Raw genomic sequence first — 16,807 nt, forward strand, 5'->3', positions numbered from 1 at the left:
TTTCCAGCAGAGTAAGTTAAAGTATACTGAGAGTAATCCTGTCTTTCCCCTAGGTACTTTTGACAGACTCCAAAAAACACGCACACTACAGCCCTGGGATATCCCAGTGATCCAGCCCAGATACCTTCATTTATGTGCAGCAAGAAGACAGATGCTACTCATCAGCTTAAAGGAAAAGCTGTCCTCTCTCATTCCTTGTCACTGCACTTTTGACTAAGGTAAGGCTAAGGGACCATCTCCTGTATGCTCCTTTCCAAACCAAACTATGAATCCAAGGCACTATATCAGCAGAATGTTACAAAATTAAATGTTCTGTACACCACACTGCTCTGGCATGAAGCACTGACATTATGAACCAGAGTCAAATGTAAAAAGTACAATCACTCTATTAACTACTTAAATTATCTCAAAGATAAGAGATGGCCATGGTGCAATGATCAAGGAAAATGTAATCAGACTAGAAGGGAATAAGACAAGCAGGTCTCTGCCCTTTCTGGCTTTGCCAGACATCCTCTTCAAAAACCCACTGCTGCTTGTAATTCTGAAGCTGACATTTATGCTGACATTTGCTGGTATCACAGCACTCTGCAGAGGAGGAGGTGATGACTGTCAGCTACTTCTTTCATTTGAGTTCATTCTTTCACAACATTTGCATGTATGTATGTTTTTCCTTTTTTTTTTTTTTTTTTTTCTTTTTGAGAAAGCATTGGAAAATGGTAATGTCTTGTTATGGATAATGGCTCATAATGCTTATGTTCCTCAAAAACCCTATGTGTCTGTGTGGATGGAGCTGAACTGACCTCTTCACATGTGTTCAAACAATAATTAATGTTGCTGGAGAAAGGTGAGCTGGGAAAAGCTCTCTTTGTAAGCCCCAGGACCTGCTCTAAGATCAACTGTGTGAAGCATCACAGTTATTGCACACACTGCTCATGGGAGGTGCATAGAAAGAAGCTGCGGATTCAAAGCAGGAGTAGTCAGACAGCTATGAACAGATTTGCCTCTAAATGTTAAAGTTTAAACTCTTGAGGAGATAATTTAAATTCCTTTCCAGTTAAAATGGTGATGTATGTGAATGAATTCAACCAAGGAAAACTTTGTATTTGGGTGACTACTTTTAATGAGATCACTTCACAACTAAGGGGAAATAAAAGTTCATTCACATGAAATCATTTGGGTCTGTCTTGTATTTTTCTCTTAGGTCAGACCCATTTAGTTCCGAAGGCCTGTTCCAAACTTACAGCCTTGACTCTAAAGGCATTGAGACCTCTATTGTTGTAAGAAGTGTGGTGATACAAGCCATAAAAGTTTCATCTGCCTTAGTGTAAAATTGACTGATGCATACATTTTAGAGGTTTTCTTGCACTGGGGTATATTTTACTGTCTAATTTTTGCTAACATGTAATAAAAAACGTCAAATTGATCGGGGATATGAATCAAACAAAACCTGAGTTTATCAAAGGTACTCAGACAGGAAGACCATTGCATTAAGGCAACAAATGAAAAAAACATAGTACTCTGAAATTCACCTAATCAATCACAGTGAAATAAAGGTGTTATCATAATTCAGGCAAGCTAACAGTGGATGCATGAGATTAACACCTATATCTTACTAGTAATAAATAGTAAAAATAACCTGTGTTCTGTCTGGTGTACTATTTTTAAAAAAAAGAGGAAACATTTTCAGTTTCATACAAATTGATTAGGACTGACAAGATGCAATTCTAAGTGCTCTAGTCAATTTAATCCAATTTAGAGAAAAAAAACTGAAACAAATTTTATGTAATTTTGATTAATGGAAGTATGGAGGAAATCATAACTGTTCACAGATACTCTGTAGCCAGGAAATGAAGCCAAATTGGCCAGCTAAACTGTTCACAGTGAGCTTTTCACTTAGCGTGTTCTGAATGAAAAGAGAGGAAAACCTTCAGCATCTGAGTCATAATCTTATACCAAACTGATGTCAAGCATTAATTTAAAGCATTTAATTTAATGAAACTTTTCAGTTCATATTTAACAAAACATGACATACTTTATTTCATTGGAACTCATTCTTTAAAAAACCCTTTTCTCACGGAAACAATTATATTTTCAAAATTTAATTCACCTTCAGGGTTTCATATTTTTTTGTGTACTCAGAACTGATTTAAAGCACATTTTCCTGCTGTAATAGGCTGTAATTAGTCAAGATTTTAAAAATGTAATTATTATATCAAGCTAGCACAGCCAATACAAAATTTCCCTTTTATTTCAAATAAACTTCAATGCAGTTCTTTGATTAGTCTCTACACTCCTGCTTTTTTTTTCTTTTTTTCCCTTTTTTTTTTTTTTTTTTCTTTTCTAGATTGCTTAATGATAAAGGAGGTTTCAGAGCTGAGTTACTGGACAGATCATTCACCAGTCAGGCATTTCTGATACTCCCACTGCAGCGCAGTCAAGTATTTAAACGCGTCAGTGCCACATTTCTTTGCTACGGCGGAATGCTGAAGGATGGGGGCCTGCTTCGAGGAAGTGGAGAGCCCTCCCCATTGCTGGGTCACCATGACAATGAGACAGCAGGAAGGAGAAATGTTTGCCGTGCAGGCACATAACCCCAGCGTAACATCACTCTGGTTAAATATGCCAGAGCGCTGAGAAGGGCTGACCGAGTGTCACACAGCCAAGAAAATGCTCCATCTCTAGGTGGGGATGTGGAGGGAACTTTCTGTCTCCTAAACATGTCTGTGAGATCACCTGGGCTTGGCACAGACCGGTTCCTGCACAGGAATTGATCCTGCTGCACTTAGTCACGGCTGGTGGCACATTATGAAAGTGTAATACCACATTGCTACTAAACCCCTGACATTCCAGCCCAGCTGAGAATCCCAAAATCCTGTTGTCAGGTTCCTTCCCCTTAAGGGTGGGTCTTCACAAGATGCAGATTAAATGATGAAATACAGGTGAAATGATACAAAACAGGAAATCAGCTGAACAAAATAATCCACATCTTGCTGTTACCAAACATCTATGCAAAGTTAGGTAGCACTTTATGGATGTTTGTGGGAAAGCCATAGTTGAGATGTTGCTTTTGCTCAATGACCCTTTGAAATCCAGTTTCTCCTGCTTAAAACTTCCATTTGCTGTGCTATGTGACTCTAGGAGCTCAGCAAGGGCTGCAGTCTGCACAGTTCCCCTCTGTACCTCTAGGTGCAGAGTGCTGGGAAGTTGCTTTATTCAGGCACAAGAGTGCCTATCTATGGACACAGCTTCTTTGTTACGTCCCAGAGCAGAAATGGAGCATAAATATCATATACAGGGTCATACATTTTACACCATGCTAGAAGCCTGTGGCCCTTCCTCCTGCTCTGATTCTCTTCTTAGAGAAGCCACCAGGGAAAGTCCCTGTCTCTCTCAGGCATCATCTTTTGCCATTATTCTCAGTCCTTCTCTACTTTAAGTCCTGGGAGAAGAATTCTCCCTGGCCCAGCTTGTCTCCTGTAACTGTCCTCGGGAAGGTGAGCTCTTTACTGTTTGATCTAGTTTGGCAGATGGATTTAAACAATCTTCAGAAACCTCTGCTAAGTCTAATCTAGTCTGACTTCACTCCTCTTGAACCCTACAAGTCTTTTGCAAATGAGCCTCATTCATGATCAGTTACCCAAGCTGTATTTAGTATAATTAAAATGTGAATCTTCTCACTGAGGGCAGAATGGAGCTGGATCCATGGAAAGGTCACTCAGCAGGAAGGAGGCACAGAAACCAACAAACAAGGGAGATGAGGACCACAGAACCCCTGATATGCTCAACACAGAGGATATTAAAAAGTGGGTAGGAGGTAATGAGCAATAAGCATCCTGGGCCTCTATGTCTTTTAATCTTCAGTCTCCCTTTCTGCCTGAATTGGCTGAATTCTGTGGGATAACTTGGTAGGCATTCAAGGAAGTGACCTACACTGTTTCCTCATGTGTAGCACAATAATCAACAGCATCAAATGAACTGAGCATCAAGCTGGCATCACCCAGTTACAATGGCAGTAGAAATTAAATAGCATTAATTAGAGGGAGAACATGGAACCCTTTCTGCCTGGAATGTCTCTTCTCTTAGCTGTCAAAAGCCTCCATGGTTTGGCTTATTAAGAGCCAAGCTGACAGGAAAGCTGAAGGGAATAAAGGAGCATTCTCCATTGTGTGCCAAGCCAACTGAGGGAGGACTTGAGTTCAAGACTGACTTTTAAAAGACAGCAAAAGGTTAATGAACTTTTATCCAAGCACCATTAATACATCTGAAGATCATTCTAACTAGACCACAGATGGCACTTTTGCTCTTATTTCACTGCAAGACCAGGTAAGTAATGTATGTAACAGAGAAATCAGAGATTTTTAATCAGAGATTAAAAAGATTTTTCCAGTTTCCAGAAAGCAAAGCAATCCTCCACAACAAAGGACAGTAGCTTCTTATGTGCTCTGCAGATACCTGTATGTATTCCATATTAAAATTATGTCCACAACAATTTTCCTTCTGAATTTACTGACATTTGATATAAACCAGAGTGTTCTGTGCATTAAAAAAGGGGCCTGATTCTTTGAGGAACAATGAACTCTCATTTCTCACTACAGAAGAGGTCAACTTCTTGCAAAATCACTGAAGGCAGGTTCTTTGTATTACTTGGAAGTTGCTCCCCTACACCTTTCATTCTCTGATACACTAGGAGGGGCCAGGAGAAATATCAGATTTTTAGTCAGGACTCAGTTCTGTAGTCTGTGATTTAAATTCCTGCCAGCTTCTATGATAGACCTACAGAATGGGAACTGTGATGTTGCAAACAAAGCATAGAACAATTATTTACATTTAAAAGGGTTTCTTTGCCACCTTTTGGCAATCAAGCATGCTTGCATAAACTCTTTTTGAAGAACTTGTCTTTACTTTTTTATGTATACTTTCCTTTTTTCTATACTAAACAACTAATGCAATTCCCAACTGCTAAACAAAAACCTGTGGACATTCTGGACAGTAAACTTTTTTTCCCATTACACGTCTACACAGTGCCTAAAATTGACTATAGTCCTGACTGTTGAACAGAACCATCTAGAAATTTTTGTTATTTAGAAAAATAGTACTTCTATTTTGTGAATTTAAAAAAAAATATTTCATTCACTTGTAAAAAAAAAAACAAAAAAACGAAGAAATGTGTCAGCAGATATTCATAAACTACCAGTATAGCAAAAGCACATTATTGTGAATATATTATTCACCTACAAGTGAGCTAGAATTACACATTAATAAATTACCCTACATCCACTTTGCAATACCCAAAATTCAGATGTTTCATTGAGTCTTATTTAAGTCACTTGAATCTAAGCTTCTGCACAATTTCATGTAGTAGCTGCACTATGTAAAATGGCTTAGAGAGGAAAATGCCAAAATGGACTAAAAAAAAAATCTCAGACTTTCCAATAAAAACATTATTTTTGGTCAACATTATTTGCTAAATTAAACCTAACCATATTAATCATTTTGCTCAACCCACAATTGCATTTTTCAGTTAATTTCTCCTTCCAGTTCCTCTTAGCTTTTCTTACATGCCCTACATCTCTACTTTCCCTTAACAGACAATGGCATATTTTTCTTCTATATTTAGAAACATAACCTCCCTTAAAATGATGTTATATGAGAAACCTCACTTGGACATGCTGTGATGCTCCATGGACTTGAAAACTGTGCCCAAGAAAGACAGGATGTGACAGCTCCATGATCCCTGAAGATGCTTTAAAGGGCATCCAAGAGACAATCTCTTGCTCTTACCACACAGATGTAAAATTACAGCTGGAGGAAACAGGGGAGTGGGTATATGAGAAACTGGGGGCCAGTCCAATCAAGGAGAGTAAAGAGGAAAAAGAAATCCAAGGAGAAAACTTGTGCTGATTACTCTCTTTTCTTCTCTAGAGATTGCAGAGGAATGAATATGTGTACACTGACTTTCTCCTGCCTAGTCTTTTCCAGGCTTTACCTATCAGCAAGAGCCAAGAGGACATTAATGTCACTCCACCAAAAAGTTCACTTCTGCCCTAAGGAGATGCAAATCCTACAGATAACTGTCTTTGACTATGGACTGCCTGTAAAAGCTGTTCAAGAAACTTCACTGCTCAGTTTAAGTGCAGGATCCTTTGTGCATAGGTTTAAATGCAAAATCACTTCAGCTTCAGGAGGCAGGATCTAGCCCAGAAATCTTACAGTGTAATACATAAGATAAATTTTATTAATTAAATCAAATTCAAAATTTATATTTTACCATTTTAGGATAATGAGTATTTTCTAAAATATCAATAAAGGTTAAAAAGAAATGGCTCGTTGCTTTATTAAACCATCTGTGTTAATTTCCAGTGGCTGCTTATTTTAAGAAAGTAAGAAAGAATCAGCAGCATCATAAAAATACAGATTTTGTTTCTTATATTTTCTACTCATAAAAAAGAGGAAAAGCAAAATGTGAAAGAGCTTAGGGCTAAGGTATTTGGTTTGAGGATCAGTAGAATATTTCATTTTTCTGTAGGAATAATTATAGTCTTGATTATTATATAAATATTGTTTCATGTTAGTTCTCTGGCCAAAGGTCTAAATTTAGAATTATGCTTTTTATTCATGACACAGTTTCAATAATAAACATTATGATCAAGCCTAGGTGCATGTTACATTATTAAAATGCCTCCTTTTTAAGCACTTGGTGGAATCACTGTTACTGTTCTGCTACAGCTTAGCTAGTCTGCTGACAAAAATGAAGGTTTATTTTTATGTGGCTTGAACTAAGATGACTGAGTTTTGATGTGTGCTCACCCTTAACTATTAACATTGTGTGCGATGGCAGCTTAAATGTTTTATTTTCAAATGAACAGGCAAATGGACTGTTATTTCTATAAATACTAACAGGATCATGCCCAAGCACCAGGATTTTTCTGCCTGGAGCAAGAGGAAACCACACATTTTCTGTTTATTTTTGTGGGTTTTACTATTTTAAGTAACGTCAAGCCCTGGACTGAGTATATTCTGACATTTCTGGTCAATTTGAAAGAAAAAAAGTCACAATAATTGCTTAGCAAGTTAGGTCAACTTAAGCTAAGTCACTGAGTGATGAAAAATATTCTCTGTGATGAGAATATATGCCAGGTCCTCCTGGATCTCCATCTCCAAGTCTTTTGGAAAGAAGCTCAAAAGTAATACACAGGAAAGTGGGAAAATTGTTGATGCATGGCCTGATCCTACCAACATGTACCCAAATCTCCTCATGTGCCATTGAAGTCTGACTGTGTGGTGACATTTGAGAGCTGTCCCTGTCTCCTTAACTGCGAGCACATGCTGACAGTGCTATCAGATGCTCTTTTCTGCTCTCTTTTCCCCTGACCTCAGCTTTAATGGCACACACATGAATGGCAAGGCTCTTGTGCTGCCTTTGGAGCAGTAAAACCTGAGTATCAGCTGTGTGGTTTAAACTCCTGCATTTGTCAATGTTATTTTGGTTTTCCTTTGGAGCTGGCTATTTATCTTTTGAAGGTGCAGAAATTACCAAGTATCTGGGTTTTTTTTTCTGAGCAATACCTGGCTTCACTCAGCAATAAGCCGTTGATTATTCCCAAGTAACAAAGTATTGCTTGACAATTGTAACTTGCTTTCTGAATAGAAAAATGCAGACACCATTAGATGACTGAGGTTTTACAAAGGTATCAGAATGTCCTTTGAAACTAAAGGCTTTTTGCAGCCCCGAGTTGTTCCTCTAAATCTCTGCTCAGCTTGAAACAGTTTGACCTCTGCATCTCATTTCTTTGCAGTAATAAAACCCTCTAATAAATAAAAAAGAAAAACAACTGAACCAGGTAAACACATAAAAATTAGAGAAGGAGAAAGCTAATGAACTTAATTGCAATTACAGTACCAGTATTGAATCGCCTTAAAAAGTATTGATTAAATAACTGCATATTTACATCGCTGAAGGCAAATGATGCATTGCAAAGCAAACAGAGGCTGACCTTTGCACGTTTTCCCATCAGGCTGCAGGGTAAATCCAACTGGGCAACTGCAGCGCACCCCTGTCGCGGTATCCTTGCAAGTCCGATCACAGCCTCCGTTATTGACAGCACATGTTTCTGCAGAATCAAAGAGAGACAGAGAGGGAGAGAGAGGGAGAAAGGCAGTGTAATGAAATGCTCTGGGGGAGGGGAAGGGCGCTGCCTCTTTGGGGCAATATTACAACATATTAAAAGCAATGTAAGTTTTAAGTAAGCCAACTGAAGCAAGCTCAAGGTCATCAGGATCCACGTACTGGTTTTGACTGGTAAATCATTTCCACAAGTCTTGATTTCTTATTCCTCCCAAACTGGAGATTTTACTTAGTGTATTTAGTTTGTGTTTTTTCAACCCTCTTAGACAATAGGATGGGTTATTACATATGATAAAGTTTAAAAAGAAAAAAAAAAGTGGTTGCCTTTAAAAGCAGAATCAAACATTCTGTTTCGCATCAGTCAATGTCTAGCTGAGGTATTTTAAAGTTCACTTTTAAATGATGCTGTAGGCATAATGAACTTTAAAAACAATAGAAAGCAAAGCAGAGTGCTAGGCTTGGAACTGAGAATTTAAAACCCTTAGTTAAGAAAGAGTTAATGGAAAATGAACTACATATATCACTTTGACAAGAATCTACATGCCCAATCTGTTCTTACTGAACTACAAGCAAAAGGCATCTGGGTTTTGTCCACTTAAAGCTTTTTGCAAATTGAAAGGAGTTTGGAGTGGGTGGGAGGGCATAATTGAGGTCACTGAACCCATTCCAAGCTGTGTCATTGAAATTTCCCAGTGCTTGTAGTATGTAGAAGGGTGGCTGGGCAAACACAGGCAAGAGAAAGTTGCAATACTTCTGAGCTTTTACTACAGTGGGCAGTGACTATTAGGTACTACTGGATTAAAAAAAAAAATAAAATTTCCAACTTCATTACAGAAAAAGCAAGAACCCCTCCCTCGCTGCCGTTGTTTGGTGTTACTCATGTATGCACATGCACACACCGGACACATGCATATGCACACATACTCACAAACACATCCATAAAGGAGATAAAAGGCAAGGGAAATGATTAACTTCTCTTTGATCCACAGAATGGAGTGGATGTAAGGATGCCAATTTAGCACGTCAGTTTGAACTGTACATTTTTCTGAAAAGTATTTACTTCAGAGAATAAGTCCTTTTAATAGTATCTTTTTCAGTTGCTCTGGGTTTGATTAAATTAAAATACCCCACTGGCCCCCAAGATTGCCATTATTATACTCAGCTCACCTCTTTCCCTAAAGAGGCTTTGTCATTACTTACTCAGATTTACAGACTCCTATTGCTGAATATTCACAGCCTGCGTCACAATTGTACCCTGTGGACAGGGTCTGACAATCAGCTATAGGATATGCTAATTGGGAATTGCTTTAGAACAGTACATTGATCAAAAATTATTTACACAGAACAGAACAGGCTTTATTTTTCTATTGACTAGTACTAAAAGATTTTTATTTTGAAGTGCTTTGCCCTCAAGGTGAACTTAGACTGGCCATTTTTAAGAACTTCACTGCTTAGAAAAAAAAAAAAAGCAACTGTTTTTTTCTCTTTTGCACTGGCACAGGCCTCTCCACCAGTGTGAAATAAGCTCCTGGCACTTAGGAACAGACTGAAACACAGATTTTTAACAGCATTAACAGCATGGGACAAGTCTCTGAGCCCATATACATTCACACACGGTCCTCCAGATAGATTTTATATTTTTATGTCTGTTTGCTATGTAATGACATCATGTAGAGAGAGCTACCAGTATAGAAATGGATTTGCATGTAACTGCCAGGAAGCACAACTAACAAAGGGATTGACATGTTATCTGGAAAGGATTTCTGAAAATGGAGATGAGTCTGAAAGGATTTCTGAAACCGGAGCAGCTCCTGATTTTCAGACAGTTCTTGCTCATCTTGCAGGACCTCAACCTAACTGTTTAAGCAATATAGTTCTGATTTTCATCTACTTCTCTGGAAAGCACTATTTTATAGACTTACAGGCTGAAACTTCTGCTTGAAGAATTCTGCAAATGACAATTCTGGCATTTCCATTTGTATGTGAACATGAGTGCGTCCTCGTAGACCAACATATCAGATAATAATTTTATGTTTCAGGGAAGGCAAAATGTATCAGGTAATTTAAAATTTTTAACTTGGGCACAGTTTAAGGGCAGGAGGATTTGCCAGGAGTAAAGAGTTAAGGTTAAAACTCAGGAAAAAGCACTGAAGGTTACGTTTGGCATGGCACTGCAAAGAGCAGTAAATCTTCTGTTAGCAGATTAACTCTGGCATATGAAGACTCCTTTATTGCAGTGTGTCAACACAAGATGAACATAAGCAGTAATATTTCTGCTTTCTGGATGACATCCAGTGAAAATGAATAGACACAACAATTTTTTTTTTCTCATGGCATGGATGACTGGATCTATAGGGTAAGGGTCATTCAATGAACAAGAGTTATTTCTATGTATAAATAGAAGGAATCAAGGCAGCTTTTCTTATTTTCACACAGATTTAGTAAAACAAACCAAAAAGGGTAAATACCCTGCAACCTTTCTAGCAACTCTGACTTTCATACATGACGAACTCTGTACAGAATGAAGATCCAAGTGAGCAAGAGGACATGTGACAGTACCTCTCACACTTTGGATAATTGGAGAGATGTACTGATGAAATTCCTTAAACTCAAGGTCGTGAGAAAACATCGGTAAAAGAAAGCAAACATGAATAGCAGAACGTGGGAAAGAGGCTACATCAAAGAGGGGAGCTGAGGGCTACACACAGAACAAAACCAATGCACAACCACCTGTGTTTCTGAGATGGGTCACACCAACTCATCCCTCACCTCAGCACTACTAAACCTCAGCATATATTTGAAGCACAAATACAACTTTTATGCCAAGAGGCAAAAGTAAATTACTTATTTCCATTCTATCACAGTGGAGAAGCTATGGAAGGGAAAGAACAGACGTTAGAAATTGGATCAAGTCTTCATGGTGATATTGGTCCTACAGATCATTTTTGCTGTTTTTTTCTCTGTGAAAGACAATGTCAACATTTTAGCCTTTTTTCTTGTTTGTTTCAAACTTTTTTTTGGTGTTTGTTTTGCTTTTTGGGTGTTTTTTTTTTGTTTTTTTTTTTTGTTCTGACAAGGTAGCAAAAAAAAAAAAACCTGGAAGACACAACTAAAGCAGCATCATGTTACTGGCATTTAGATTGCTTCTGAATTATGACAAAGTTCAAAATCTGAAACAATTAGAGCTTACTGTTAATTTAAAGTGATATTTGAAGCCCCATCTACATCTCTACTGAATTCATATCAGAAAATTCAAGCAGGAACAGTGATCTAAAGAAGAGGACATCTATTTATATTGGGCGGTCTGGGAAACATTACATTGTATTTTTCCAGTGTAAGGTCCTAATTTTGGAAAAATCTCTCGTGTCTGCTCAATGGATCCACAGACAAGAAATATCTAAAATCATTACCAATGTCCTATGGTTTAATCCATAGAAACTCTTGCTTTAAGATTAGTCCACTGCACTATGGGATATGCACTGCTTCTGGATATTAAAATATCCAATTAAAAAGCACAAGCTTGAGCTGCTAATCCTTCAATCCAGGAACATTTTCTTGGTTACCAGGTGAAGTTAATCCAGTGCCTGCAATGGTTTAGCAGGGAAAGAGCAGCTCTTCAGGTTCTACTTCTGAAGTTTTTGAACTCAACCAGAGCTCTCTCAGGTGGTAACAGGTCACTTTCTCAAAGAGTCACACTAGACAGGATTTATTTGGCTTTGAAACTATTAAATGCCTGAAACTCCGAACAGATCTCATGGTTTCAGAATATTTCTGAAAGCCTGATTTTCAGCTTCTTCTATGAAACAAGTAAATACAACCATTTAAAATACAAACTTCTAAAAAATCTGTTTGTTTGGGGTTTTTAAAGTTGCCAATTATTTTATAAAGCAAATTTCTGTGACTTCAAGTTATCTCATGAATGAAGGAACATAACATGATTTTAAGGGTATTGGTCAAAATCAGGCAAATCTTGGATTCTCTATTATTCATTGTTGGTTCAGTCTGGACTAAAATCCAAACCAGTTTTATAGGAACTAAAATATGATGCAAAGCAGAACAAAATTCCATATGTCCTTGAGATTAGCAGAGTTCCATCTGAGGATCATTCAGTAATCTATGTCTTAACTAGGTCATTCTCTATAATATTTGACAAATCATGAGGAAAGGTATTAAAACTGGACAAGGCAAACACCAATAAAGGCAAGAGGATGGGGTCTAGCACCAAGGTGCTTTATTTAAAGATATGGAGAAGTGATTCTCTGATCTTTTTTGTTACTCATCATGGCAGTCTGAAGTCAACAGGATCCAAAAAAACCCCACTTGTTCCCAGACTCCTGATCATAACACAATGACTGGAAAGAGTGGATAACAACTGCAAATGTAAGAGCTGCTCTCTCTTCTCATGCAAAGAAGTCTTAACAGAAGAAAAAAACCTAGCTGACATGAAAACAAGAGAACTACACAACCTAAGTGAAAATGGGAGAGGGAAGCCACTAAAGTCATCACCTACATTCAAGGCAGCCTTGCAGCATCTGTCTCTTAGGAAAAGTATGAGAGGGACACTGAATGGCACCTTCTTGCTCAGAAAAAGTTGTTCTTGGACTAAATTAAATGACTGCTCTGTAGGGCTTATGATTGCCATTTCCTCTGAATCAGATAGGAAGGCTGGACTGACCCCCTGTCTTAAGGCCTTGTGCAGAGGAAAATGATTTTTTGCAACTGGTAGGCTGCAGATAAAACACGTAGCAGTCTAAACCAAAGAGTATTCTCTAAGTTTGCCAGATTTCAAAACTGTTTAGGTTGACATGGTAAGCAGTAAGTACAGCCAAAAGGAAGACATGAAAATGGAAAAATGCTTTTTTCCACCACCTAGTTCCTATGATTATCCAAATGATAACACTAACCAAAGGGCAAGTAAAAGAAAACCAGCAATTCAAACTGCCTTTTTTTGGAATGCATTTGCAGTGGACTAAAGCTCATTGAGGTCAGCAGAAACAGGATGACTGGGCTCAAAATCTGTGCCATATTATTTTGAGATTATTCTGAGTCAATATTTATGCTAGGCAAGAGCAATTCTTGATGGAGTAGCCTGGAGCTCAGAATTTAGAGAAGCTATCAAAGCCTATCAAGTAGAACATAATCTAAGTAAAGTTATGAGTAATCATACTCAGATTGTAATCATGTCTCCTTCTACACTTGGTCTGGATTTTGCACAAGATCTGAACATGGCATTTTATGCTCAGAATTCAGGGGTCAGACACATGAACAAGTTAATCTTCATGCAACTAAAGCTAAATGGTGCAAGCAAGATGGCAGCTTTAGTGCACTCACAGTTTAAGCCAGTGCAATGAGAAGGTATATGGATTAATTAGACCATGTTTTTCCTAAAAAGGTACCTCTGAAGTAATAATTCCTGGCAACTGGAGTGGCAAAAAGGGTAAACTACTCCCAGTAGCTGTTTCTCAGCAGATGCACTGTCACTAAAGCTGTTGCAAACTGCTACTGTCTCTGAATCAACTGATAACCTGTTAACCTATCCTAAGCACATAAAAATGAGTTTATTTCTCATTTTAAAATTTCTCTTTATTTAATTCACAGTGAAACACCAACTTTGAACAACTGCGAAAAGATTAAGGACGTCTGTTAAAGATAGTCATATATATGGCTTTGAGAATTTTGAGAAGGTCTGATCTGAAAGCATTGATTGCCATTGTCTGTTGTGATTCCTTGCATCACTGTAGTGTTTTGGGACCAACATCAGGACTCCATTGTGCAAACTATGTTGCAGTTTTGAAAAAGTGATGATGGTAAAGTATGAGAGCAGTTCTATGAGAGGACAAGATCCTGTTGAGCTCAGTGGTACAGGCTTCCTTCTCTTAAACAATGTTGAATTAATTTAGTTTAATACACAAAGTGTCTGGGGTCCTTAATTTGTGCCTCCCTTCCCCTCCTGAAAAAGCACTTTGCTCCATCTGGCTCAAAGGCTGCCTGTGCAGACATCTCATCTGTTTCTTTCATCTTGGTGTCACAGCACAATCTCCACCAAAGAGAGCTCTTTCTGACTTCTTTTTGAACTGGGGTTCTCTCTCTTCCTCCTAGCTTTTATCTAGAGAATCCGGAAATAATTTTAACCGCTAGTGGTAGGTGAAGCGCATGACCATGCCTAAGAACAAGGACTACCTAACTGAATAAAAAAGACCACACTGAAGATCCCCTGCAAATTCTGATCAAAAATGCACAAATCCTGAAAGCCTGAAACTTGGAAGAGATTCAAACTGAACTCAGGAAAGGCCATTAAAAAAAATAATTCTGTGGATTATAAAATGAGCTTGCCTTTACGTAAGAGGGAACATGCAGTATGAGTAAGAAAGCCATGAGACAGAGAACAGATGATAAGACTGCTGTTGCCATCCATAAAAAGAATTTTACTGAAAGCAGCAGTACATGAGGTGCACGTGCTATGTGGCAGTAGATCAGGGTACAGGGAGGGACTCAAAGGACAACAAGCACAAGAAGAAACGAAACACAAAATATTTCAATTTTCAGTTAAGGGAGAACTGTGCTATTCTCATGCAAATTATGCTCTGTGATGCTGAAAGGATAGAGAAAGAGCATTCACAAGAGTATAATGAAAGAAACAAATAGCTGTGAACAGATGAAGGAGAAACTGAAAGAGCTTCATATTCAGGGAATGAAAAAGGTAAGACAGAAAGGGGTAACTTGCAGGATGTTGAATTCTTCACTTCGTTATGCTTGTCTCCTCATTTCCTTGCAATTTCATGATTGGTAGAATTTTATTTGCATGAAAATAGGATGAGAATTCTGCCCTGCCACATAGGGAATGTGTGAAGAATAAACTAGGTGAATCTTACACTGAATCATGAACCCCTCAGCTCTCAGTTCAGAAAAACTCGATTCCTCTTCAGGGAACGCTACATATTTAGGGAATGTCACCTGATTGATTGGATCAGGTGTTTTATAAGCATCCTATGAGTACAGTCTGGTTCTTAAAATTAACACTTGTAGCTGTGGTGCTCTCTCTAGATGGAGAAGCTGCACTTCAGAAAAACTGAAACTCTCTGAACATCGTGAAGGAGCATTATCTCTTGACCTTGGATAAATCCTTTCATTTAAAATGGGAAAGCAAAACAATGGAAGGTATTGCCAGGAATTCTGGATAAGGTCAGAGTCTTTATTGTCAGCAAAGAAATGAAAAGGGATTTTTACAGGAAATAGCACACCATTCACAAACTCAATGAATAAAAGTGACGGTAACTCAAGATGAAAAGATCTGCCCTTGGGAGACAGAGAATGCATGAATGACCTCAGGGATTCCTTCCCCCTGTTTGCTATGATTTCATACAGCAAAGTAGAACTGACAGAAGGAGTTAAAGTGAGGTCTTGGTTTCACAGTCAGTAACTGAATTATAGAACCTCCCAGCAATATGCCTGCTAATGAAATGTTTGCAATTCTTTATTGATTAAAGCACAAAAGGATTATGATGCATACAGAGACACACACTTGGCTTTCTGACAGTGAGCGTTTCTAAGTCGGGTAAAAGCCATTCAGAAAAATAAAGACATATTTTAAGTAATTGGAAAGAATCCTAGGAGGCAGTACAACAAAGCCAGGCACTGAAGTACACACTGGAAAGGTGCTCTTGGATTAAAGCGACCCTTGGTAGGCTGTAACTGTGATAGAATTTAACTGCTTTGAAAGAACATTTCAAAACAAACACTAGCTTGTCCATCATCCTGCTCTTTGAGACAGAAACCTGGGAGTAGTATCACTCTCATTCTATTTTGAAAGAAGACAAAAATAAAGTCTGCAGAATCAATTTTTAATTCATGTTGGAATGAAACAACATAAGGCTTTTGGAAATTTTCTGATGGCAAACCAGATCTCGTACACTCTTTACTCCAGTGTTTGGTAGTTTAGGTATTAAATTGTATGTTAGAAACCCAGGTCACATTTTCTATGCTTTTATCTTTACTGAAACTGAAAAATCCCTAGCCTTTATCAAACTATTGATTACCAATAATGGCCCCAAGGGTGGAACATATACATGAGGCAATAATGAGTTAGTCTGACTTTACAGACCAACATTTTTCTTGAACAGAGGTGGCAATGCACTGTGAAAGGGTCTTTAGAATCACTTCCTTACATTTCAAATGAATATTCAAACAAGTACGTTCTGTCTGTGTACATTCTGTCTCCCTATTTCTGAAGACCATTCCAGGCAAAAGCACTGTGAAAACCCAGAGTTTCCCCACAAAACCTACTTTCAAGAAAAAAGCCTTTTGACAGAAAACTCTCATCAGATGACAAGATTCTTTAAGGTTAAGAATGTGTGGTTTTCATATGTTCTACAGCTCCTTTTTCTGATCTGCAAAGAAGCTAAATATGGCTTTACCACAAAGTCCTGAATCCCAGAAAATGATGAGATTTCCATATTATATACACTGTCACTGTGTGGTTTATACAGTATTTAAAGATAGATTCTACAGATTCTATAGTATTTCAAGATGCTTGATTTTGGACAAGTTATTCACACTGAGTCACCAGCAGGGTGATCTTTGGATGGTGAAAGACTACAGAAGGATAATCTCCATATTGATATGCAGTCATTTTAAACATGGCAGGAGAAAATAAATTTAAGTATGAGACTCTGGTAATTGCAG

General features: G+C 38.0%; 1 protein-coding gene across 3 annotated transcripts in view; it reads right to left on the reverse strand.

The window, feature by feature from the left end:
* Nucleotides 1-16,807, reverse strand: part of SCUBE1 (signal peptide, CUB domain and EGF like domain containing 1) — a 190,308-nt gene that overhangs the window by 57,132 nt on the left and 116,369 nt on the right. For all 3 annotated transcript variants that reach the window (XM_063154261.1, XM_063154262.1, XM_063154260.1), the window contains one exon: nucleotides 7,995-8,111. In XM_063154261.1, the coding sequence (XP_063010331.1) occupies nucleotides 7,995-8,111 (117 nt within the window). The remainder of the gene's footprint in view (nucleotides 1-7,994; nucleotides 8,112-16,807) is intronic.

This window comes from Melospiza melodia, chromosome 4 (assembly GCF_035770615.1).
Source record: "Melospiza melodia melodia isolate bMelMel2 chromosome 4, bMelMel2.pri, whole genome shotgun sequence".
In the NCBI taxonomy this organism is placed as follows: Eukaryota; Metazoa; Chordata; class Aves; order Passeriformes; family Passerellidae; genus Melospiza; species Melospiza melodia.